General features: G+C 49.5%; 1 protein-coding gene across 1 annotated transcript in view; it reads right to left on the bottom strand.

The window, feature by feature from the left end:
- Positions 1 to 26,062, bottom strand: part of Lrrk1 (leucine rich repeat kinase 1) — a 138,700-nt gene that overhangs the window by 26,160 nt on the left and 86,478 nt on the right. Inside the window, exons 8-21 of the mRNA XM_057756435.1 lie at positions 25,866 to 25,993; positions 25,615 to 25,778; positions 24,126 to 24,263; positions 21,513 to 21,625; positions 20,351 to 20,427; positions 15,401 to 15,530; positions 14,666 to 14,778; positions 14,073 to 14,287; positions 11,603 to 11,767; positions 10,916 to 11,088; positions 9,860 to 9,980; positions 9,409 to 9,568; positions 7,334 to 7,610; positions 1,793 to 1,964 (exon numbers count right to left, since the gene is read on the bottom strand). Of these exons, the coding sequence (XP_057612418.1) occupies positions 1,793 to 1,964; positions 7,334 to 7,610; positions 9,409 to 9,568; positions 9,860 to 9,980; positions 10,916 to 11,088; positions 11,603 to 11,767; positions 14,073 to 14,287; positions 14,666 to 14,778; positions 15,401 to 15,530; positions 20,351 to 20,427; positions 21,513 to 21,625; positions 24,126 to 24,263; positions 25,615 to 25,778; positions 25,866 to 25,993 (2,146 nt within the window). The remainder of the gene's footprint in view (positions 1 to 1,792; positions 1,965 to 7,333; positions 7,611 to 9,408; positions 9,569 to 9,859; positions 9,981 to 10,915; positions 11,089 to 11,602; positions 11,768 to 14,072; positions 14,288 to 14,665; positions 14,779 to 15,400; positions 15,531 to 20,350; positions 20,428 to 21,512; positions 21,626 to 24,125; positions 24,264 to 25,614; positions 25,779 to 25,865; positions 25,994 to 26,062) is intronic.

Here is a 26,062-nt window from a genome sequence, read left to right as displayed (position 1 = left end):
TCCGCTCTCTCCGAAATATAGCACTATGACTACAGAAAACACATGAAGATATCTCTGGTTCAGTAGTGGGGTGCCCGATCTAGGGTCTGACAGTTTTAAGGCTCTGGGTGCAGAGTGAGGTTTGGAAAACAAGAGACTGTCACCGCAGCCACTGGCCACGAGGGCCAGGCATCTCGCTGGGTTCTTTGTTGGTCTGGCAGATCTACAAATAGAGAGGCTATAGCTGCGGGAATCTGCATGTCTTTGATGGATGCTGAGGCTGAACTCTTCTCCCCTCTGTCCTCCATCTGAATTTTAATAGGATTTCTTTCGGCATTGATTTCTCAGACAGGCATGCTCCCATCCAGCAGCCCCCCCTCCTTGTGAGCTCAGCCTCCCACAATGTGTGTGTGGGGGCGCAGTGACCTCCCACTTAGAACACAGCAGGACACAGTTCAAACGGAGGGCAGAGAGACAGACGGAACCCTAGGAGAGGCAGTGCCAGCACCCACTCTGTTAGCCAGGGCATCATTTTGGCATCATAAAGAGATTACTCCCCTATCCGCAACACAGGCTGCAACACTTTTAATTGATTTTCAGCCTCTTGTGTTTATTTTTCTTCCCATAAAATGGGAAGATCAAAGAGCATCTTTACCCGAGCCAAGAAGTTGTAATTCAATAAGGGCGCTCTAATTAGAAGGTGGCAAAAGCAAAGTCAGGCAGAGATCAATGTCAAAAGAGACTCAACAGTTCAACAGTGGGAGTGTATGCCAGGGACTCACAAACTGTAGAGTGTGCCCCGATCCCCTGGGGGTCTTGTCAGTGACAAGTAGCTGGACTCCATTCTGAAGTTTCTGAGGGGGTAAATCTGGGGTTGGGGCTTAACAATGGGTAGCTCTCACCAGATCTCAGGTGATGTCAATTTCGCTGGTCTGGGAACCCCACTTTGAGAACTACTGCTCTAGGCAAATATTACTTCTGTATTATTGTCTTGCATGAAATTAGTGTTGACTGACAGCTGTGCTGCCGCTCCATAACTCTGGCTGGACCCACGGAACATCACTCATGGGTTGGCTCCTCACTGTGACCAAAGCAAGTGGATGTTTTCCAGCAGAGGTTCCACACTTGGCTGCGGAGTGGCATCACCGGGGACCTTTACACAGTCTAGATGATGCAAGATGGGCCTGGGATGCATCTCTAACTCCAGCCTTGGTTTGTCAGTGAGATGGCTCAGCACAGATGCTTGCCACTGAGCCTGACAAACTGAGTTTAGCCCTGGGGCCCACGTGATGGAAAGAGAGAATCAATTCCTGTAGGCTGTCCTTACTATGATACTTAGGTATGGATGCTTACAACCAAGATTCTAAATTTGGGTGATCTGAGAAGTCAGAGATTCCTCTCAGGTAAGTCAAGGGTACAGTCAGGACAGCAAGACCATGAAGTCAGGGCCCTGGGGAGTTACGGAAAATGCTAATTTTTGGCCCAGTTCATAGCTGCTGCACCAAAAGTATGCTGGCTTGGCGGAAGAGTCTTCTTCTGCTAGCACAAGCTCCACGGTGACCGGGAAATGGTTACCATTTGGGACCATAACTCCAGGAGGGAGAAGGCTAAGCCATATGGGTACAAACTTGGTATTCCCAGGCTAGGCCAATGGCTTCACACTATGCTTTGCCTCTCAACCCTGTATCAGTCCTTTTACCACAGGGGAGCAGCCTTCAGTTAGGTCCCACCAGCACAGAAGTTGTAATCTTCCCCCCAAAAGTATGCTTTTAGAAGCCCATCCATCCGGATGCCTTATCCTCTCCGGAGCTACCTGTAAGTCCATCTCAGCCAAGCTGATCAGCATCCGTGCTATGAATCTCTGCCAGAAGCCAACAGGCACGAAGCTCATCTTAAACACCCGCTGGATGGTGTTGGCCATTGGGTGCCGCATGCTGTGGGTGTCCAGCCCAGGTTTGGATGGAAGGAGGTGTGGTAAGAGGTAGCTGAAACACAGAAGGGGAGAGATGATTAATTGTGGCCTGTGGTCCCCTGCAGGACCCTGGTCCCTCTAGGAAGGCCTCTGCTGAGAAAGCTCAGGCTGCCAGGCATCCTCCCTATAAAGTTCGAGAACCTAGAGTGACGTGGATGGGAAGATGGGAAGACATAAAAATGCCAGGCGTAGCAAATCGGAGTTGCTTCTCAGAAAACTGGGTTGTGGTTGTGAAATCACTTAACACCGACTTTGGTTAGCGGAGGGAAAACAAATACAGCTGCACTGTTCTGAGGACAACGCAGATATCGGGGTCAGGGTGACTGTTTCCTTGGTCTTCGTAGCTGTTTATTGTCCTTGGCTAATGGAAACAACACACGACCTTAAAAGTTAGAACATGGCGGTTTTGCGCAGAACAAATGATGTTTTATGAGAACACAAGTGGACATGGTCATCGTTAAACTGTTGCGTCACTATGTGACCTAGGTGCTTTTGTCTATTGTCATTTAAAAGAGTGGACAGCCAGAAAGTCACTCCCCACAAATGCATCTGGAAAGTGAGATATACCATGTGCTATGAACTATGAGTTAAGGGGCAGGCACAGGGCAGGCATGGGCTATCCTGGCAAAACAGAGGCTGGATTCTTTTCTCTTTAAAAGATATTGTTATTATACATATGGATGTTTTGCCTACATGTATCTTTGTGTGCTGTGTGTGTAGTACCCATCGAGTCCAGAAGAGGGCGTCAGAACCCTTGGGACCGTAATTACAGATGTCTGTGAGCCTCCATGTAAGTGCTGGGAATGGAATTTAGGTCCTCTGGAAGAGCAGCCAGCACTCTTGACTGCTGAGCCATATGCACAGCTCCTGGAATCATTTCTTAATAAAGGCTTTGCCTTCAGCAATCCCAGTCCTGCCGACCATGCCCCCACAAGAGCTACAGACCACACGACAAAAACTCCAGCACCAGACACGAAAAACCTCTGTCAAGTTGTTGGTCAATGGAATCCAAGAGATTCTCAAAACAATATATTGTTTTGCCCTTTGTGGTTGTCCTTTGCTGCCTCCCAAAGGTTTAAGGTGAGTTCTAATTGCTGCAAACTCACACTTCAGACACAGGATCTAACCTGGAGGTCCTCTCCCTGAGGGCTAGCTTTCACAGTACCAGAAGGTTCTAAGCGAGCTACCAAGGGAGGAAGCAAGCGACAGTCACCCAGCTCTGATCCCATGACCCACAATCCTCAGCACAGCAAGGTAGCCCTGACTGTGCAATAGTGGGGTCAGATCTTGGCAGTAACCAACGGCTGTCTATTTAAGGCCTGGTCAACAGGAAGGAAATCATGGCTGGTGCTGGAAATGCCGCTAACTTCCTGGGGCTTGTGAGGTCATGGACCTTAGAAGCAAACCTATTACTCCACTTTACTAGACCAGAAACATTTCTAGCTGAATTCTAAATCTACACTCACAGATGAATCTAGCTCCCATACCCCTTTGCTGCTGACAGACTATTATAGAATACCATTAAATGGTCAGAATGTGGAGATCACCTGATTGTAGGCTGCCCAGAGGAGAAGCGTATATTTGCAACACAGTCCTGCACCTAAGGCTCAGAGAACACTGGAGAAGAAGGGGAAGAAATAGTTTAAGAGCCCAAGGACCACCAAGTCTGCTGTGAGACTCTGTCTCCTGGAAATCATGAAGAAGCTATACCCGTGATACCTTGGCAAATATGATTACCCAAGTAAGACCTCAACAGTGACAACACCAAGAACCACCAGAAAATGGAAGTGGAAAATGTCACAGGGCCCCAGCCTTAGACAAATAACTATAGACAACCAACGAGACCACTGGGAGAGCAAGAATTAGTCTCTACTGATCTGGGAGGTCCTTCTGTATATGTGTTGCTTTTATCGATTGATGAATAAAGCTGTTTTGGCCAAAGGCTTAGCAGAGTAGAACTAGGGAGGAAGTGCAGACAAAGATACAGAGAGAGAGAGTAGGCAGAGTTGAGGAGAGGCCATGTAGACGCCAAGGAGCAAGAGGGACTAACATTACTGGCAAGCCACGAGCCTCAGGCTGAAATACAAATGAATAGAAATGAGTTAATTTATAGTTAGAGCTAGCCAGCAGGAAGACTAAGCCATTGGACAAACAATTGTAACTTAATTTTTAATAAGCCTCAGAGTGGTTATTTCATAAGTGACTGTGGGAACTAGCGAGTGGGGACCTGGTGGGTGGAGAGAAACTGGTCCAGTGGGACTGGACAAAACGGAGAAAAGGCCTCCATCTCCACTTTCCTAAGGATGAGTCTTTTGGTTGGCCACAGTGCTAAGTGGTCAGTTTGAAAGTTATATACATGCAATGCTAAATAGACTCATCAGGTTCTATTTATATATTTAAGTCATTTACACACACATATACACACATACACACACACGTAACAATAATAATAGAAGAAAAAAGAGGAAGTGAAGGGGGATGAACAGGACTGGAAGGAGTTCAAAATATGAGTGTCCATGGAAGTCAGATCTTGAAGGGAATAGTAGTCCCTGGGCAGGAAGGCTGTCTTAAGGGGTAGCTAAGACTGGACTGCAGAAGTGAATTATTCCTGCGTCTGATGAGTGTCAATGAGTTCATGAACCCTGGGCAGGACAGTGTGCCCTCTGAGGATGGGGGCTAGTGCAGGTTGCGCCACTGAGATGGCCACAGATGTGGGTTGGGGCCTTCCAGAGATGGTAAGAGCTAAGGCATTTCTGCCAGGAGGAAATGAAAGTGCTGGAAAAGACAGGTCTTGGAAGCTCATCAATCCTAAGTTTCTGAAGGACTTGGCAGGGGTGGGGGTGGGGGTTCATGAACTACAGGTGGAAGACCCAGGTCCTAAAGGAGCATCTGTGTCTGTATGGATTCCAAGACCATAGCTGCATTGTTGACCCATGGAAGCCTAGGGTGTAAGGAGCTGGAACTCACCTCAGGCACAAGGGAAATGAGATCTGTGCTAGAACGGAAAATGTTCTGCAACTCACAGCTTTGTGCGGATCCAGACACATGGGACACAGGATGTAACATGACCAAACAGTAAGGGCAGTGCTACTGATCCCTACTCTCTCCGGAGCTCCTGCGAGTAAGAGACACTGTTCTATGCAGTATAATCTATTTACTCCTGACAGCAAGGGCAGTACCAGTAGGTAATGATATTGTTATTATTCTGCACGGGAGGATAAAGGTAGCTAGGGCTCATTCTCTGACAGTCTGTCACCTTGCTGTGCAAAAACTTCCTTGGACTTGGTAGTAATCTGGCTGATTTTTATTGTCCAGCCATATAGGCAGAATCACACACACACACACACACACACACACACACACACGATACTCTTACTGAATGCCAGTATATAATATATCCTTACTCCTCTAATTCACTGATAAATGATAAAACCAGTGATATTATTAGATCACTGACAGGTGGCCCAACCTTGAGCTTTTATTGGCCAATGGCAATGATATGGAATAAGGGGCCATGAGACAGATCTTGAATCTATTTTTTGAGGTTTTTATCTTTAGGACTCTGCTCATGACTCCATACAAATGAAGCAAGTAGATCTTGCACTCCTCCCCTCAACTCTGTTATGACCAAGTGTAAAGGAGGGCTGTTTCTGTGGATGGCTGGCTTACACCAACAGAATCTCTAGAATGGCTGCCCAGGGACCAAGCCAGCTCCCCACTGTATGGCACCACCGTAAGGCTCTGGAGTTGGGGCACGGAGTGATGATGTGTTCTAGGGCAGGTTCGCCATAAGGGTTCATGGATTTGGGATACTCGCTGCTGCCATCAAAGCCAGGAAGTGAATGAACCAACCAAGGACATCAGTGGAGCCTGGGTAGCCACCAGAGTTTTGGTGCCCTCTCAGGGGTCCTACTTCATGGTTTGGGGCATTGTCAATTCTCATGTTCGGGAGGGTGAGTGTTGATATGGAGTAACACAGGTGACCATGGGAAGAAAGCATCAACACACTAGTAAGGATGCATATTCTAATACTTAGCGGAACCATTGAAGACCCCTCCGAGAATACAGGGAATGAATAAAGAGATCAAAATGCGACTAACTCAGAAGGCGAACAAAATGAACAAGAAACAAACTAAATGGTATAAATAGGAAGCAAATGGAAAGCTACTTAAATCCAACTCTGAAACTAATCACTTCATGTAGATTAACTAAGTATTCCTATTTAAGACAGAGAGCATCAGGTTAGACGATTAATTGGCAATAAGGTATTCATTGTGATATACATACTCAGATCAATTTGTAATAAAGCAGACAGCTGTAGCTAAAAGCTAAAAGACCTCCAAAGCTGGTACGTGGTTATTTTAAAATCAGACAAAATGGACTTCAAGAAAGAGACTATTACCTGAAGCAATGAGAGACAGTTTATAAAGGAACAGCAGAGAACAATTAAAACATGTTGTCATAAATTTCCAGCATCGCTACCTTTGTGCTTTGGGCTTTCCTTAAATAAAATGGGGGATTAAACTTAAGCAGAGCCATGCCAGGATAGCGGAGTTCATACCCAAGGTGGGTATGAAGATGTGGGGCAGAAGACGACGCAGTGTGGATAAGACGACGCAGTGTGGATACATTGGATAAGAACGAGACATGTCCAGTGGGACAGTGAGAGATCTCCCTATGCTGCGGGGAGTGTTGTAGCATTTAAAAGGAAGGAACTGTTCATGGCCTTTTCTGTTCTGTATTTCCTCACTGCAGCTAGACACTGGGAAGGGAATCTGGAGAAAGTGAAACCCTGGATAACGGCAGACTACTGTAGATGTCCCCAGGAGAAGCAGAAGATAGCACTTGGGAGGTGTTAGGGTCCCACAGTGGAGGGGTGGACTGAAGCAGATGTTAGGGGCATGGAGACGAATTTGGGGTGGTGCGGATGATGTGCCCAGAGATGAGGCAGTAGAGGAGAGAAAGCAGAGGCCTTGGGCATGCTTCCAAGTGTTACTCCAGCCTTCCAGGAGGCAGCGTTGTGGAGGCCCAGGCCTGAGCCTGTCCAACCAGTCAACCTAGTGGACTTGCAAGTACATTCTGAGGCCACATAACTGACAAGTGTGTCCACGTCATGGAATGTCCTCACTCATCGCATTACCAAGCCAACAGCTGCCCCAAGGAGAACTGCCCTTGCCTGGTTTTCTAACCCCCTTCAATAAGTAGATTCCTTCCAACTGCTGGTGGTGGTCAAAGTGGCGCCTGCTGTGTCTACCTTCCTGCTGACCCAGGCTAAGCACCTGGCCATCCCCCGGAGGTAGCTATCCTGGTGGTGGTAGCCCTGGGCATCAGTGTCCTTGGATCCCATTCCTTTCTTCAGCATATGCCGGGCTATGGTCTCACCTGTCATTGGCAACAGGAAGGGCAATCTCAAACTTGGCCAGGAACTGGAAGTATTGCTCCTCAGTCTGCTGTGTGAAGCCCGTCCCCACCAGCAGCATCCTGAGGTCCTCTGCTCGGATCACCCCATTCTTCGCCACCGACCGTGAGCCCTTGATGTTGAAGATCCTCTGCAGGCATTCGGACAGCCAGATGGGGTCCAGGAAGTAGAGGTTCCTCAGGCCGTGGCTCGTGTCTGGGAAGTGCAGCAGGGCTCCTGTTTCTATGAGGAAGCTGATGGCTGCAGGCAGGGAGGGAGGAAGCTGGGTCAGAATCACAGAAGGGACTCAGTGATGACCCTGTTCCTAGGAAGAAACCAATACTTCTGGCATTCCAGGCTCATTAGACAGGGTGAGCAGCTGGAGCCTAGTGACACACTGCTGCTTACCAGTGTCCTGAGTCGACTGAGGGTCAAGCAACTACAAGAAACCCTTGTTATCAGATTGAGTATCTGTGACTTTCACCACTTGATGGTATTTACCTATGAAGTCCCCAAACAACACTTGAAGTGCTTAGTTATGCGCAGACGCATACTGAACAACTGTGAAAAATGCGAGTTGTCCTCTGTGTTCCTACCTGAGCTCTCTCATGCGGTGAATGCTATCCTATGATCTATCTGTTGCCACGTTTAAATTTTGTGCATCTGGAGCAATTTTACCGTCTAAAATGACCCTCAAGCAGAGGGCTAAGGGAGTGCCTAGTGCGTCTACGTACAAGACTGATTTATAGAGAGAATGCGGCCTTAGGTTAGCAACGTTAGGCACGAACAAGCGGCCACTGCATGAGCTAACCAATCAGTAATACATGTTAAATATTTAACGAGGTATATGTGCTGGCTAGTTCTTATTGTTACCTTGATACAGCCGAGACTCCCCTGGGAGAGTCTCAGCTGAGGAAAGATATAGATCATCCCTAGGCCTACCGGCGTGTCTGTGTGTGGGAGATTGTCTCGATTATTAATTGACCTAGCCCATTGTGGGCGGCACCATCCTCTAGACAGGGAGTCTTAAAATAGTAGAGGAATGAAGAAAGCTAGCAAGAAACTGAGCAGCCAAGGAGCAGGGGTCCGTTTGTTTCTCTTGCCCCTTGACTGCGTGCGATGTGACTAGCTGCCAGAGTTCCTGCTTTGACTTCTTCTCAGCGACGGACGATAACCTGGATGTAGTAGGGAGCTGTGGGCCTGCTTTTCGTCCTGTCCGGCTCCTGCACGGCTAGCTTTATACCCGAAATAATTACACGGAAACTGTATTCTTTTAAACACTGTTTGGCCCTTTAGCTCTAGCCCTTACTGGCTAATTTTTATATCCCGATCAACCCATCTCGAATAATCTGTGTAGCACCAGTCTTACCGGGAAAGATTCAGCATGTCTGACCTGGCGGCTGGCTGTATCGTGTCTGCCTCTGAGAGGAGCTGCCCTGTATCTGAGCTCACTTTCTCCCAGCATTTTGTTCTGTTTACTCCGCCTATCTAAATTCTGCCCTATCAGATGGGCCAAGGCAGTTTCTTTATTAGCCAATGACCTTCCTTCATCACCTGGAACTGTAAGACAAGTAACCCCCTTCCTCCCTTAGGCTTCATTGATGACAATGTGAGCAGAGGCAGCAGCGACCTGGTCCTGTTATTTCTCCACAAGCAATGGTTTTCTATCTGCCGAGGCACTACTTGTGGTGAGCTATTAGATGCTAAGCACCATGGCTGTAATTGTTTAACCTCGCTGTTTCCCTGGACTGATGTCCTGGAGGATGGTGACACAGAGGCTGTCCCTGTATGTATCCGCTGCAGAGCAGCTGCCATGCTCCCTGTCCGAGGAAAGAAGGGGGAGGAGGTGGGGGGGGCGTGGCAGCAAGGAGAAGTGGAGGGAGGAAGCATGAAGGCAGGTGAACACAGAGTGCTGGCCTGCTGAGCTGAGGGTGCAGGTGGAGCTGTGACATACGGAAGTCTCATGGGGCCTCACCCTACCCCACTCACGGGCTTTGGACTTCTGCCTGGCCTTAAGCTCCCCCATACCAATGGCCCTAGGTACCCACTCCTGACTTACCGGACTGCAGGTCCTCGTAGTCTTTGATGTCATTGCCGGGCGTCTGCTCCACCAGCTGCTCCAGCTGCCTGTCCGTCAGATACTGAACTTCATCTCCCAGACTGCGGCGTTGCTGCTCGGCCAGCACAGCCTCCTGCAGGCTGATGTAGCTCCTGGGGATCTGGGTGCAGGCAGGGCAAGGCTGAGGCCCTCAGGTCCAAGGGGTGCTGCTTATATGGACACTCCCCACCACCCCACTGTCTGGTTCTAGGGCCAGAGAAAATATATATATATTATATATATATATATATATATAATTTATATTTTACAGGATGAGAACAGTAAAATGGAGTCAGAGCATAATAATGTCAGGACTATCGTGATAACTCCTGGCTTTAAATACAGACACATATATGCCTTACAGTAGTGGGAAATGGGAGCCTCTGGTCTAACTGAATGAGGGGATACGTACCAGCCTGCCGGCGAGTTTCTGACAGCCAATAGTGCTGCCCACATCCTTCATGTTGCACGTGACGTGGAAAATCAGTTGCCGCAGCCCCTCCTGCCCTTCCAGGTTCTTGCAGGAGATCTCACTGTGTGTGCAAAGATATTGGTGCTTAATCATTATACCACTTCTTTGTCTGGGGTACGTAGCATCCCTTTTTCCCTGGACGTTTGTCCCAAATGCCGACGAGTCATTAAAGAGAGACCAGGAAGGTTCTCGGGGATTTTCTCTGTGTATAGCCCTATGCGGGGGTCCTACAATATGTCACCTGGGTCTGTCTTCCCAATATGCTGTGTTCACAGAGGAAGAGTGAGGTACTGGGACTCCCAAGGGTGCTAGCTGGGAAGGAGGCTGTGACTGAACCAGCCAGAACTCCTGGTATTAAAAACCCTTCCAAATCTTTCTTGGGGGCATACTAGGAGTCCTCCAAATCCTGCTGCTGCATTCTGAGGCAGATTGACAGGCCATCCTGACCTGAACAACACCTGTACTCACGCCGTCCCTCCCGGAGTGAGGGGATCCTAGAGTAGCCGCACCAACGCACGTTCTACTCTGATCGGGGAGCCTCGTTTTCTTAACTAAGCCTCAGATTCACGGTCTGAAAAATGAGTACCCGAGGCTTGACAATGTGATGGCTATGGACAAGAGGTAAACTGAGTGACACCCCAGAGTGGCTAGTCTTATCTGCGCCAAGCCTGCCCCCCTTCACACTCCGCAGCTACTTTCAGACTTAACCGCTGCTCTCTGATCTACTGTCCTCCATCAGCGATCTGAAAATACTGTCATGTCCCTTTGTCCCATGAGAGCTGTGTGCTCTTGGTACTGGCCCCGAGGGGAGGAGACCCCAGAAAGGACACACTGGTTTGGTGTCTCGAGGCTCCGTCCCTAGTCATCTAGAAGACCATGCCCTGCTCTGGGTACCACCTTCTGTCCAGAGGAGCCTGGCTCATCCCCAGGACAGATGCCAGGAGATTCAGGGTCTTGGTGAACAGAGCACACGTGGCAGAGGCAGGCGACACTCACTGCAGGTGTTTGAATGTGATGTCCGGGAAGCCCGTAGCTCTGGAGCCTGACGGCGAGCGGCAGAGGGCCAGCACATAGGCGCGCAGCGTCGCTATTCTCTCCACTCGGAATTTGGCTTCAATTAGGTCCAGGTGTGTCCCAACCACTAGCACAACAGCATTTGGGGCCTTGGCCTGTAACAGAGAATCCCACAGCTGAGTCCGGTGTTCTTCCACCCCAGATAAAGAGTGGGAAACAGTTTCCTCAGTGTGCAAATGTGCCAACCCTGGACGTTAGTGGCCCACACACAGCCACCATCCTTTGGACTTGAATGTTATGGGCCAGTTATGAACTGAGATGCCCTATGGCACACTCCATGCAGTTTAGCCCATGAAGAGGGATGGGAGAGGCCTGTGCCAGCCCAGTGGCATCTTTACCCTGGGAGGCAGTGCTGCCTGCCTTGCATGCATGGGGCTATTAGGTTTCCTGTAAATAAGAAAATAACAAGAACACCGGGCCCTAAGGCCCAGGAGGCCTCTGAGTTCTCTGTGTGAAAATCAAGCAAGGCTGTGATTTGGGACCCTCTGGGAGAGCCCTTCAGTAAGAATAGTGTTTCTCCCTTGCACCATCTCCTTGTTCTTAATCCACACCAAAACCCTGGGGTGCTGGGTTCTGAGCACTAGAAGGCCAAGATGGGGGGCTCCTCACCTCAATGTTGAGCAGCCAGAACTGGAGGTTGGCCACGGCTTCCTCCCCCAGTGCCAGGTTCCAGACCACCACATACAGAGCCTTGTCCGTGAAGAAGCATTGGTTGACGGTGGCCATACTGGCAGGGCCCCCAATGTCCCAGACATTGAACTCCACGGACTCAACCTACTTGAGCAACAAGACACAGAAGGGGAGGCATTTGAGTGACCCACGGAGTAAGCAGACCACAAGAAAATTTACAATTTGGAATGCATCTGGAAAAGACAGGGTTATGGAAAAGTTCCAGACTCCAGTGTGTCTAAATTAGCAATCTTGGCAAGGGAAAAAGAGGCCAGTGGCCCAAAGGTATTTTCTGGGGGCTTCTCTTTGCTGCTAACAGAGTGGGCATCCAGGAAGATTATGGCCTGTTGTGTTGGTTCTCTTAGGCTCTCTACAGTTGGGAGACATCTGGTGGCAGGAGGCCCCCACTTTGACGTCATGGCTCCCACCCTCTCTGTGCAAGGGCCAAAGGGAGGAGGCATCCCTGAACTTGTGTAGGTCAAAGGTTAGCGGCCACCAACAAGGCTGGGAAACCCGCCCTGACGTGAGAATCCAACAACAGGAACCAGGCTGCCAGGAAGACCGTGGAAGCAGTTTCTTTATTACTGCGTGAGCTCAGGGCTGGCCTGGAAGCCGAGGCTGCAGTTAGCTGTAGCCAGCAGGCATTTCCACGAGGCAGCATTTGGCCTCCAGGACGTAGATAGCGTGCTGACCTGGTTTTGTATAAAGATAAAAGCAGACAGCTGTTCTCAGCCAGCTGAAGGTCAGCCGCACAGGGCGGGATGGGCCTCGGTGCTCACAAGAGCAGCAGCGGCTTTCGAGTGAAGGTGGTTTCGTGCTCTCCACTCCTCGAGCCTGGGCACCCATCCGCTGAAGAACAGCTGGGAGCAAGAGTGACTGAGTCATCCTCAAAACAGCAAAGCCAAGGGGACTGCAGAAAATTCGGGTTATTTTTGAGAACCTTCAGATGTGAGTCAGAGTCCCTCCCTGTCTGTTCCGAGTGGGCCTGGTATTCAGTATCTCACAGTTGAGAGCCCAACAGGCAGGACCTTGTTCTTATTTTTATTTACTTTTGGTGCTTGGGACTGAACTCACGGCCTTATAATGGTTATCACAAACTGCCCCACCGATGTGCACTTCAAGCCCCAAGGATCCCGTTCTAGGAGCACCAGCTGTGAGTGTGTTCACTTACGCCCTCGGGAGGCTCCAGTTCTCAAACTGGATTTCCCTGATTTGGAAGAGGGTTTTATGTGGAAAAACTCTGCCATCAGACTTAGCTCTCACTGTGCGGGGCTTGGACACAGCCTCTCTGCATTCTACCCCATTAGCCTTTCTCCACCTTGGATCCTTGACTCAGGACAGCGAGGCAGAAACACAAACACAGCAGGTGAGGACATTGTTCACACTCAGGGAAAAACCACTTTACGTGCGTTCTATGGACGGGGTGCTCTTACGGTTTGAATTAGAAATGTCTGCTGAGGTTTATGTCTTGAAGACTTGGTGCCCTGCTGGTGAAGTCTTAGGACATTCTAGAGACCTAGGGAGGGGAGATTTAGATGGGGGAAGTAGGTCACTGGAGGCAGGTCCTCGGGAGTGTGTTATCCTGGCCACTTCCTGTCACTCCCTCCTTCCTGTCCCCCACGAAGTGAACAGCTGTTCTCATCACACACATCAACCGTCAGGATGCTCGGCTCAACAGAAGGGACGCAGCAATTGTGCAATGAGCCCTGTGGGACCCAGAGCCAAAGCCACGAGCTCTCCTCTAAATCATCTCTGACAGTTACTTCGCATTTTGGTCACCGCACATAGACATAACTAACACCAGCACCAGGCAGAGATCCCGCAGGTTCTTTTCTGCTTCAAAAGGTTCAAAGAAAAGTTGATTTCCTCCCGCTTGGTCCTGGACGGAAGCGAGGATGATGAACGAGCTGGTGAAGAATTCATTTTAAACACGGTATTTGATGGAACTTTCCCAGAGCTTAAATGGAAGCAGGAATCAAGGAGAACAGGGCATTGGCTCCAGGCGTACCTTGTCAGCCTCCTTTTAAGGGCGCTGAGAGAAGCTGAGGTGCACCTCACTGTCTGCCGTGGTACTTTGCTTAGTCCAAGGGGAGCCCCACCCTAGCTTGTTTGAATCTATGTGGCCGAGGCCAGCTGAAGCCCAAGCACGTGCTCGTTAAGAGCCCCACAGGGGAATCCAGCAGACAGGCAGGGTCAAGAACCATGGGCCCGGAGCCTTGACTTCATTACGCTAGAAAAACTACAAGGTCATGGAAAGAACTGATCTGTCGCTCTTGGCAAGAGCTGGCACAGAGGAGCATAGAACGTCTTGGGTCTTGGACTCAGAGTGCCCAGGGTATCGGGGGCGGGGGGATGGAGAACAGCCCACAGGGAGCTCCCTCCCGCCCACTTCATGTCCACCATCCTTCACCTTGGCTTTGGAGCCTGCTGGTCTCTGGAGTTCCCACTTGGTGGTCCTGATGGTGGCCTCGCTGTGTGCTACCTGAGGGGCCTTCCCGGTCTGTAAGATCTCTAGGAGGGTGGACTTGCCCTGGCGTGGGGGGCCCACGATGATCATCTTCATCAGCTTGCACTTCTCGGCTTTGCGCAGCTGGGCACGCAGGAAGGAGAGTGTGGCTTTGGGGCCTGTGAGAAATCAGAAGAGGGGACCTTAGATGGTATACAACAGGAATGAACTCACAGTTCTTAGGAGGCCCGATTCAATCCTAATTTCTATGTGGTCCAAGGGAAGGTATGGAATCTGGGAGCAGGGAGGGATGATAATAACTATCCCCAAAATTAAGTGTGACAGTCAGGAGTGAGGGACAATGCCCTTGCTGCCCTGCTTGGCTACTTTCCTACCTAGCCATTCCCAGTCTTATCACTGCTGGTGGCTACTGTGTTGGGGCCAGTTTCATAAACTCTGAGGCTGGAGTTGGGCCCCACTAGCTCCATCCTTCAAATCTACCAAGGGAACCTGAGTCATCTTTCTAAGGCAGTGATCGGAACAGGAGGAGGCCCTACCTTCTTTCCTGACCTCTGCGGGCACATTGTTGATATTCAGATCTTCAATGTCCAGCTGCCAGAGGTTTCCCAGCTGGCCCAACTCAGGAGGGAGCTCTCGGAGGCCAGGATTGCTGTAGCGGACAAGTCACGGTGAGAGAACAACCACACGCGTGAACACACGGGTCTACAGCTTTCACAGCCCTCCACGGTCTGCAGGGGCCGTTGCCAAGTTCTATTCCAGGCCGTGTGCCTGGGCCTTATTCCTAAATTCCATTTAGACACTAAGCCTGTTACACCCCTGCATCAGCAGTAGTGGGAACATCAGTTCTGTCTCCTGTGAGTCTCTACAGCTTCAAACTGAGTCCCCGCCCACAACTATTCTCTCTTTTACTAAGGATACTACCATCAAGATGGCAGCTACTTCCTCTTGTAAAGGCTCTTCATTTTCAACCGTGATGCAACACTTTCTACGGCGCTCAAGTTTTATCTGCTGCTTACTCACCTGACAGGAGCCGGTACACAGCAAAGTTCAGTGCATAAAGGGGTCAGGGACACACATCTCCTCTTCACTGTCCCCCGGCCAAGCAACAAACTGTGGCCACTCATCTTCCTGCCTCCACTTTCCACATGACACCCAACCGGAAAGCCGGGCGAGGTTTCTCAGTAAGCAGATGGTCCCCCTGCTGCCTGGTCCCTTGCGCTGTGAGCGAGGACTTCTTCACTGGGCTGCACCTGCCCTCAACATGCACTTACTTGCCCAAGTAGAGCTCTGATAAGTTCTTCAGCAGGCAGATCGACGGAGGGACTGCGTCCAGATGATTCTCATTCAGACAAAGGACCTCCAAAGATTCACTCAGGAAAGCTGGGAACTCCAGCATGCACGCTGCCAATGAAAGTCAAAAGACGCTGTGCTTCTGAGCTGTCCTAGACAACTGCCCTGTCCTCAGAGCATGCTGGGAAACCTACAGCGCTCATCTCCCTGACCTACCAGTTCTAATTCTACAGACATCCTTGCGTGCATATGTGACAAAGACATAAGGGCAGGGACACTCAGTGACGTGTTGCTTGCAATAGCATAGAGAAAGGAGAGAGTGGCCTATCCTCTATTGTTAATGTCTGCAGCGGATTTGCTAAACAATGGAATAATGCCCAATGGTTACAAAGCATGGTGCAGGTTACGTGTATGTAAAGTGATGGCTTCTGGAGAATTGGAAAAGCCAGGTGCAGAACTATGTCCCTAAAGGGGCCTGTTACCATGACAGAAAATATCTGCAGATATGCACACGCGTACTAACCCATCATGTGGGTGTTACAGGCATGCATGCGCACACTACGGATATACACACACACATATATGTGTGTATGCCACACCAACTCATAGTCACGTCTAGAGAAGAACTTACTAGAAAGCTAAATCCTCATTTTGTTTTAAAATATACAGCATTAGCTCTTCAATGAAAGAAAAAGCTAATCAACAAAGAAACATATTGTGAGCAAGTTTTTTTTTTTGTAACTGTTGCTTAAGATGTTACTCTCTAGAAAACCAGTCAACTCTTTAATATTCAAGTAAGTTCATTCATGAGGCTAATTATGAGATTACCATTAAGATCACGTCACATTTGCTGTTTCCACAGCACCCGAGGCTTTGTGCAGAGAAAGAATGTCACACAAAGCTTGGAAACACGTTAATGAGATTCAGGGGTTTAGACTACAGCAGGATCTCTGAGGAACCTTTCTCCTCTCCCCATCCCCTACCCCCACAAGCTGGGAGAACGGACAGGATATCCCACTGGGAAGCAGGGAATCCAAGATGGTCACACTGTCTTAAAGCTCCCTGGTGGGACTTCCAGCCACGCAGATGTAGCGGATAGAGAAGGCACGACATTCTTGTGTGAGGCTGAAATCATATTCAGTTACCTAGTTACCACTACTTCCCTCAGCATGGGCATCTCTCCATGCATGGAGCAGCAGAACTGATGACCATGAGGTAACCTGGCCTCAGAGAACATTCTGGGGGAGACGATGCCAGACTCTAAGATGAACGTTAAGAAAACCCTGCCCAGCTCGCTGCACTGTGGGCAGGATTCACTGCAGCTGTGGAAATAATGTTGCAACAAGTTTGCCAAGGCGACTTTGTTCTACCCTTCGTCCTGTAGAAAGATGTTCAAAAGTGCTTTCTTTGGTCTTTCGGTGAAATGGCTTCACACTTTCCTGGAGGGCATCTAGCAGGGGAAAGGCGTGCTTTTTTGCCCATGGAGGGAACTGGAGGGAACCCTGGGCAGCTGGCTGTGGGGCTGGCCAAGCCTGGTGTTTATGAAGGCTCCTTAAGTGACGGATGGGGGGAATAAGGAGCCATGGCTCAGGCCGGCAGCACCTGTCACACCTCCAGCCAAGTGCTAAAAACTGTGGAAGCTAGGTTGGGAGAACACAGCTAGAGGTATTTATGAACTGCTATTTATTCATTAATAATTTATGGCTCCACTCATCTGAATTTTACCGTAAAAACGGTCATCCAAATTATTTTTGGACAAGGAATCTGCACAAATAGGACTGCATGGATGTACGGAAACCTCCCTGGAAGCTAACTGTCCACCCGCAAACAAGCTGTCTTTTATAGATAATTCTTTACCCCAGGTCAACCACCCTGAGAGAAGAAGCCTACTGGGGAACACGGCTGGCAAGGGCATCTTGCCTACACTTCACTCACAGGTGGCCCTCACAATTCCAGATGTAACTGAAAACCCAGGAGGCCTTTGTCATCTCTCAGTGCCATGATACCTCCTGCCAGCGGGTGTCTGAAGCTGTGGCCTTCTCATCTGGCTACCAGGTCACTCTGGTGACTTCTCACTGTGCAGCCTGACCTTCCTATGAGCAGTTTCTACGGGCTGGGCCTAGCCCCACTAAGCAACTGTCCTACCTTCCAGTGCCATTGCCTTGATTCCCCAAAGGATCCCACATGTTTGAACAGAAGGCAGAGCACACAAGGGGCCTCCAGCAAGTCGCTCAAGTGGCCAAGACTGTTGGCCTATGGTCTTGTCCATTGTCCCACTTGGCACTAGGGAGAATTTTTCTCTTTCTTTCCAAGTGAAACCCTTCCGTCTGTACTCAATGTCCCGAGGCTGAGGGGCCTTCATTTGAAAAGGGACCAGCTGGGCTGAGGGGATGGCTTAGTGGTAGGGTGCTTGCCCAGCAAGCCCAAAGTCTTGGGTCCTCCTGTACTCAAATGCAGAAGAACATAAAACAGAAAGTCCCAATTATGAAAATTCATAAACTGTATTTCCCTATTAGCATGGCAACAGGTCTCTGTACCTGTCTCCTGGCTGTCTGGATTTATATTTAAAAATTTATTATATTTTTTGCCATTTTTCCCTATGGAGTTGCCATGTTCATAAGTACATTCATGACTATATATGAATACATTGTAAGTATTCTTTATACATTAGAGACTTGTGTGCCAATCTGCGTGACAGTGATTTCTGTGGGAAGTAGTCTCAGCAGTTTGTAGGAAGCCTCTGTCTGTAATATCTTTCACCTCTCACCACCTATTCTGGTCACATCAGAGCCTTCAAGCTAGAGAAGGAAGTGACAGTCTGTTTAACACACCCTACGAACTATGGGATGGCACCCGGATGGATAATCTGTATGTGTGGTTGGTCTTAGAGTCTCAGATTTGGATCAAAAGTTGATCTCACAGAAGGGGAGACTAGAATGGCATTTCTCAGAGAATGAGGGGGTGCAGGGGTGAGTGAGGGAGGGAGGGAGGATGGATACTGGGTGTAGGAATGCCACATGGCAGACAGGAAGAAGGACCGCTGGTGTCTACCACAGCAGGACAACCGCATTGTACAACAACTGATTGTATATTTCGAAATTGTGAGCAGAGAGGATTTTCAATGTTTCTCACACAGGGAAATTAAAAATGCCAGTCCGAGGTGAGGGAGACACCAGTGATCTCTGGTCTGATCACTGGTGCATTGTGTCCTAGAAATGCACACAGTTACTACTTGACAGCTGCAAATCAAAGAAAGGAGATGCCTCAGTCTGCAAAATGTCTTCTTCGCAAGGACCTGAGTTCAATTCCCAGAACCCACTTCCCAGTTCCTGCAAAAAAACAAAAAAACAAACAAAAAAACAAACCCACATGTGTGAGACACGCTTGTAATCCCAGAGCTGGAGAAGTGGAGGCAGGTGGATCTCTGGGACTTGAACGCCAGCCAGCCTCACCCACTTGTTGAGTTCTAAGCTAGTGAGAGACCCTGTCAGCACCCACTCACACACAAACACACACACACAGAGGAGAACGGCACCTGGGGGATGACATCTGAGGTTCTTGTCTGGGGTCCACATATTTACACAGACACACAGACACACACATACAGACACACAGGCACACATATATACAAACACATACACACAGACACACAGAGACACACAGACACACACATATACAGACACACAGGTACACATATACACAAACACATACACAGAGACACACAGACACACACATATACAGACACACAGGCACACATTTATACAAACATACATACAGACATACACATATACAGACACATACACACAGACATACACATATAAAGACACACACATATACACATACAGATAGACACACAGAGACACACAGGCACACATATACACACAGAGAGACACACACAGACACAGACACACAGACACACACACACACACACCCCTACCTCTATTATAGTCAAAGAATAAGAATAAGTTAACCACTTTGAGGGTAAAGTGGAGGGCCAATTGCTTGCCACGGGGCAGGGTTTCCCTGAAGAACAAATAGTCTTTTCTGAGGAATTCCCCACACAGAACTGGAGATGTGAGGAACAATAACATAAACTCCAGGGAAAGTTCTACTTTTGAAGCCCTGGGAAGGAAGACCTTGCGCCCTCTGCCACACTTCAGCCTGTGGGCTACTGTGTCTGTGGCCCCCAAAGGATCTCAGAAGACGTCATAAGACAGTAAGAAGGGCTGGATAGTGTTGGTCCTGGCTCCAGAGGTGAACTCCCACGATCTGTGTGGAAGCCTGGCTCTGTCACAGGAGCCGGAACTAGTCCGGAAACACTAAGCATGCGCAGAAGCTGTGCTCCCTCAGTCTGCAGACGGGACCTTTGGGAAGAAGCAGTTAGGTTTAGATAGGGTCACGAGGGTGGGCTCTTTGTGATTTAAGAATTCTGTTAGGGGAGACTGTCCGCTATGTGTGGGTGGAGTGGGAGTGAGAGGTGTTAGCAAGGTAGGAAGCCTGATTCCCCTGCATGACCATGGGTGCACCCTGAAATGGCTTCCAGCCCCTAGAACAGCGAGGAGGAAGTAGCATCTATTGTTTTAGCCTCTGGTCTATGATGACTGAGGTACACGGGGAGTCTTGCTTTCTTCATGTGCAACACAGATGGCGTTGCCTACCTCTCATGAGGACCGAGACCCTTGTGCCTGTAGTTTAGGGCAGCTCTCTGTATGCGGTAGATAGCTGGCTATTAGCATAGCTTGGGCTCGAGGTAGGGAGACAGGGTCGCAGGCACGCACCCAAATAACATGTTAACATCATTTGCTTCCTGGAAGACCTCTGACATTCCAACTGGGAAAGGGAAGGAAAATCCCAGCATCTGACAGGGATACAAGGCTACCCTGCCTTGACTCATCTCTAGGATCCCACCGTCGCCCCAGCCCAGCACACACCTGACTCAGTTCCAGAACGCTGGCGCCCTCTGGTGGTGAACAGGGAGATCCGCTTTGTTTTAAGCCCATCTTCGTTTCTGTGGAGGGGGAAAAGAATCCTCAGAAACTTTGAGGTCAGCATGTCAACAACGTGGAGTCTATAAGTTCTGACTATATAACACAGAACCATGGTAATGGAAGCAGATTTTATCAGCAGGTGCGTGGCATTCTGGCAGGTTCTATGAGGGAGTTTGGGGGTCTTCTAAAAGGCGCAATTAGAAAGGATTATCTAACCACGACAACCATTAGTCTAGCATTCTCAGACTTTCCAGCTCCAAGCAGGTGCAAGCACTTCTGTAGGGGGCATTCTGTTGGCTGCGCACTGTCCACTGTTCACTGTCTACTGTCCCCAAGGAAGCTGCCTTTGGGTGTGTGCTCTGTTGAGATACAGGGTAACCTCCAGCCAACGACCCCAAGGGCCTGCTCTCTCCAGGGCTGTCTTCAACCTTTCACCTTTTATTCCACTTATGAACACATTTATGGTTGGATTTATGGTTGGATTTATTAGTTGGTAAGGATTTACAGACTTCTAGTCTAGGCTGAAGTGTGTAAGAAGCAGATGGAATGGCCACTTTAACAAGCCAAGGAGCGCGGTCTCAGGAGGCAGCAGATACCACGATGCCCTGCTCATTAATGGTGAGCAACTATTGTGTCCCAGAAGACCTTCACTCCTGCCTGAGTGGGATACAGCAGTCAGGGACTCAGCCATCTCCTGCTCAACTGCAGGGAAACATACATCTGGGGGGCGTGGGGACCCCTATCTGTGGTTCTACATACACTCGGGGTAAAGGAGCCCCCTGCTGGTAGACTGTGGGGCCACTGGATGTATCCCTACTGCTTGTACTAGCTTTTTGGAACCTATTCTTTCTGGAGGGATACCTTGCTCAGCCTAGATATAGTGGGAAGGGCCGTGGTCCTTTCTGGAGGCAATGTGCTAGACTTTGTTGACTCCCCATGGGAAGCCTTACCCTCTCTGAGGAGTGGATGGGGTGTGGGGTGTGGGAAGGTGGAGGGAATAGGAGGAGAGGAGGAAGTGGGAACTGGGATTGGTATGTAAAATGAGAAAAGATAGTTTGTTTTTTTTTTAAAAAAATAAAAATTAAAAAAGAAGGCTCCTGCTTACTTGCCAAGTTGGTTTCTGGAGAGGTCCAGGGTCTTGAGTTGTTGGCAGGTCCACTTCTCTTGAGGTGGCAGAGACAACAGCTGGTTTCCCTGCAACCTCAAGAACATGAGGGCCTGAGGAGGGAGGAGAGAGGAAAGGATAATGTCAGCCATTAAAGGGAGGAGAAGGAATGAGAAGGCAGTCTGCTCTCCGTCAACACGCAGCCAGTCAATCACAGCCTCTTTTTCTTTACGAAACTGCCCAAATAGTTTCAAGCAGAGAAGATGAGCAACACATTTAGACTTTCCCTCAAGGCCAATGAGAACTGCACAACAGAAGGGGTCTAAGCACATCCTGAGATCAAAGGTTCTTAAGAGTCATAGTTAGTGAGTACCTGCCTGCAGTACACAGGGTACCACTGGATGTCGCGTGATGCTGGCTACCTGCTACCTCTTGGTGACTTCCCCCTTGAGTGGGTCTCAAAGAGAGGCAGCAAGACCATGGGTGGTCTGCCTTAGCCACCACCTCAGAGGTCCAGCATGGGCTCTTCGGGGTTTCCACAAGGCAGTTCATTCCTGTGCCTTGCTGTATGCAGGCCCACTGGGGCCCATACTCACTTGGAGGATGTCTTTCTTAGTGACAGCTGCAGAGACACACCTTGGCTCTTCTCGATGACATTATTCTAAGTCCATCTACAACCACGTGGCCCACCGCTGGACCACGTTGGGTCCTCGACATGTTTTGTTTCCCCTTTGTTGAAGGGCTGATGCCATGGCCCACTCTTAGGACCAGGATGGTTGTCACCCTCTGCATTTCTAGAAAAGCCTCCCCCAAGTGACTAGCCCAGGGCTTGGGCTGAGATGTGAAAGCCTGCCCAAATCCCCAATCTGGAGACAAGGGAAAAACAGTAATGCCACAGAACACAGGGTGAGACTCCACGAGGCTCCGTCCTTTCCTGGTAGCTGAGCTATACTGCAAGGTGTTGGTGTGAGGGATGGATTCAGAATGGGGAGGTGATGGAGGAAGGTCATTGGTTAAAAATAAAGAAACTGCTTGACCCATTTGATAGGCCATCCCATAGGTGGGTGGAGTAGACAGAACAGAATGCTGGGAGGAAGAGGAAGTGAGCTCAGACTCGACAGCTCTGCTCTCTGGAGCAGACGCTATGCTCCCCTCTCCCGGCCAGACGCGATGAAGCTCCAACCCAGGATGGACGTAGGCTAGAATCTTCCTGGTAAGTGCACCTCAAGGTGCTACACACATGAATAGAAATGGGCCAAGCAGTGTTTAAATGAATACAATCTGTGTGTTGTTATTTCTGGTGTAAAGCTAGCCATGCAGGAGCCGGGCAGGACGAAAAGCAGACCCACAGCTCCTACTACAGGGAGGTGGTGAATGGTAAAAATCCCTGTGGGGTCCCAGTGACACTGACATGGGTTCTAGTCAGCCGCACTCTCATTTCCCCGGCTGTGAATACATGTGGGTCCCTTTCTATGTCCCATGTTTGCTTACGGGTCTATAACTTGATAGCCCTTCTTTCAGATATATGCATGTGGAAGGGACCCTTGATGTCTTCTGGCATTCTGCATGATCTGAGCAGCCAGCGTGAGAAGAGTAGGGGCTGCACGTGTGTGTTCAAACATAGTCACCTTTCCCAGGTAATGTGGCCTGTGGCTCCACCACGAGGTCCTCCAGGGAGTGCCCTAATGCTGTTGGTCAACAGTTAGCAATCCCTTGTTCTGGGGTTACCCCAGGGCCCCCCAGCCTGCCTGAAGACCCTGTGTAGGCAGCAGGGGAGTACTGCAGGTAGAGTCTCTTCCTGGAGTTTGTGGTGCACAGTGGGGTCTTTAGGAGTGGGGCAGATAATGCCAGGGGCAGATGGAGTCAAAGCTTCAATGTGAAGCCAGGGGCTGTAGCTCAGCGGTACAGAGTACTTTCAAGCTATGCACGGGGCTCCCAGGACAACCAATAGCCAGACAAAAGTTCCATAATAAAAATCAAGCCCTGAGGTTGCTCTTTTGGATCTGGAACACTCCCTGAAGGTCCATGGGTTAAACAAACAAACAATAACGGTGGACACTATGTCCCTCAGAGCTACTGGAGGTGGTGGACCCTTTAGAGCCCAGGCCTGATGGGAGGTGTTCCACTCACTGCTGGTGCTTCCTTGAGGAGGATATTGGGGCTGCACCTCTTCTGTTTCCCCTTTAGTCCAAGTCCTGGCTCAGAGGTGAAGAGCTTTGCTCTACCATAGTGCATTACTTCACCACGGGCCCCCCAAAGCACCGGTTGGTTCTGTGGTGGTTGTGTCTATGGACCGACACCTCCCAAACCTTGAGCCAAGACAAGCCCTTTTCACGTTTAAGTTGGTTGTCTCAAGTTGTTTGTTATAGTAATGGAAAGTGACAAGCACAGGGGACAAGCCCTTCCTCAACACAGCTGGCTCCATGGTGACCGTTCCCCTCGCGTCCCTCCCTTTGCTCAAGACTGCGCATGTTTTTGATAGGCGAACTCATCCCTCACTTTTTTTTTCTTGTGTGTTTCACAAACTTAGAAACAGCACAGAGATTCCCTGTGGCCCAGAGTGATTTTTCTTACCCATGCTGACAATGAGGAATGAAGCGTGATTGTACTCACGTCAAGCTGGAAAAGCCCCAGGGGCACCTCTTTCAGAGCGTTCTCGGAGAAATCCACATCCTTGAGGTGGTTTTTCCAGAAGACAGCCATTTTGTCTGGCAGCGATTCCAGGGCGTTTCTGGAAGCTTTGCAACATCTCTAGGCGTTTGAGGAGAGAGGGAGCACAGTAAAGTAGTTTTCCAAGTGTGGCGCTGCCTAGACGTCGGCTCGTCAATTCGATGTTAGAAATGAGGCTATCAGGCAGGGCTCTGGGATCAGGGTGCAGGGTGAGGGGAAGGCTTCAAGGGAGCTGGAATAGAGTTTCCTTGGGGGAGACAGAGGTAGCTCATAGTTTTTCCCCCCTCGTTGTCCTGGGAGATAACAGGCTGATTCAGAGCCTTGCTCTCGGGAGACACTGTTTCCCCGCACATATGGTCGGACTAGAAATGCGTATTCTTGTGCTGGAGGATTTCCTGGTTGGAAACCAACGGCAACATAGCACAAATATTCCTTATGTTATTCATCTGCTTCGACTAGCCAGCTTCCCAAGGAAAAAGAACCTCATTTAGTCTGCAGCACTCGGAATGCGAGTCCTGCTTCTTCTCATTTCTTAATGCACCAAAGAACTGCACCCCCCTTTGGCATTTGTGTTTGAATGCATGATGTATCAGGTTTGTGTGCGTATACACAAACGTAGAGGTCAAAGGCTAATCCTGGTGTCTTCTCCAGTAGCTCTCCATCTTTCTTTCTTTCTTTTTTAAATTTTGAGACTGGATCTCTTACTGAAGCTGGAGCTCATCAGTTGCCTAGACTGGCTGCCCAGCTAACTCCAGGGACCCTCATAGCCCCACTTCTGCTTGCTGGGATTACAGGCACACGCTGCATTGTCTGAATTTTTAGAAAACGCATGTGACACGTGATCTGTATATATGTGTGCTCACATGTATGAATGCATGCATGTATACACGTGTGTGCATGTGAAGACTAGGGATTGACGGCAGGTGTCTTCTTAGATTGCTCTTGTCTTATATACCGAGGCAGGATCTCTCACTTGAACTTATTGGAGTTCATAAATATGATTGGTCTAGCGGGTTGGCTTGCCCCAGAGAGCCTGTCTTTGTTTCTTGGTGCTGGGAACCTAAACTCAGCCCATTATGCCTGCAAACCAAGCACTTTCCCTACTGAGCCATCTCTCCAGACCCAATATGACTTTTTGTTTTTAAATGTGGATTCTTGGGGATCCAATTCAAGTCCTCATGTTTGTGTGGCAGGGACTTTACCAAACGAGCCAGCTCCTCATCCCTTGCCTCACCCTGTATCAGGGTGCGAGCTGCTGCCAGACAGAACTCTGTAGTGACTACTGTGCGCCCTGAAATCCAGCTGTTACTGCTGAGGACACAGCCTGACTGAGCGCTGTGGGCCGAGTGACACTTGTGACACACAGCACGACCCCAAAGCGAGGGTGTGTGGAGTGCCAAACAGACACAACTGTGGCTTTCCTGATACAAACCAAAGGGCAGGACCAGGGATCGGGAAAGTTCTTCAGGTTGTTTCTGGAGACGTTCAGATAGCTGAGCGACTTGAAGGAGTGCATGAAGAGGACGGGGAGCTCAGTCAGCCTGTTGTCAGCCAGGTCGAGTTCCTGCAGCTTCCGCAGGCCGATCCAGTTAGTAGCTGTGAGGAAAAGAGAGTAACTGTCGAAAGTGTCCCAGTCAGCACGAAAGCGGCTAATGCTACCGCCTCATCAAAGCAGGCACATACCATTTTCTTCTTCGAACAAGTGCTCCAGATAATTCCTGGATGCAATCAGCTTTTGAAGTTTTGAGAGGTGCAAGAATCCAGGCGGAAGATGGGACAGCTTGTTGCCGGAGATGTCGATTTCCAGTAACCTGGGGCCAGGGAGAAGGGAGTTAGGGTACCGCAAGAGCAACAGCAGTACTTAAAGATCTCTCTGTAGG

Source organism: Chionomys nivalis, chromosome 23 (genome assembly GCF_950005125.1).
Source record: "Chionomys nivalis chromosome 23, mChiNiv1.1, whole genome shotgun sequence".
Taxonomy (NCBI): Eukaryota; Metazoa; Chordata; class Mammalia; order Rodentia; family Cricetidae; genus Chionomys; species Chionomys nivalis.
Note: the sequence above shows the minus strand (reverse complement) of the source record. Positions and strands in the feature narration are given on the sequence as shown.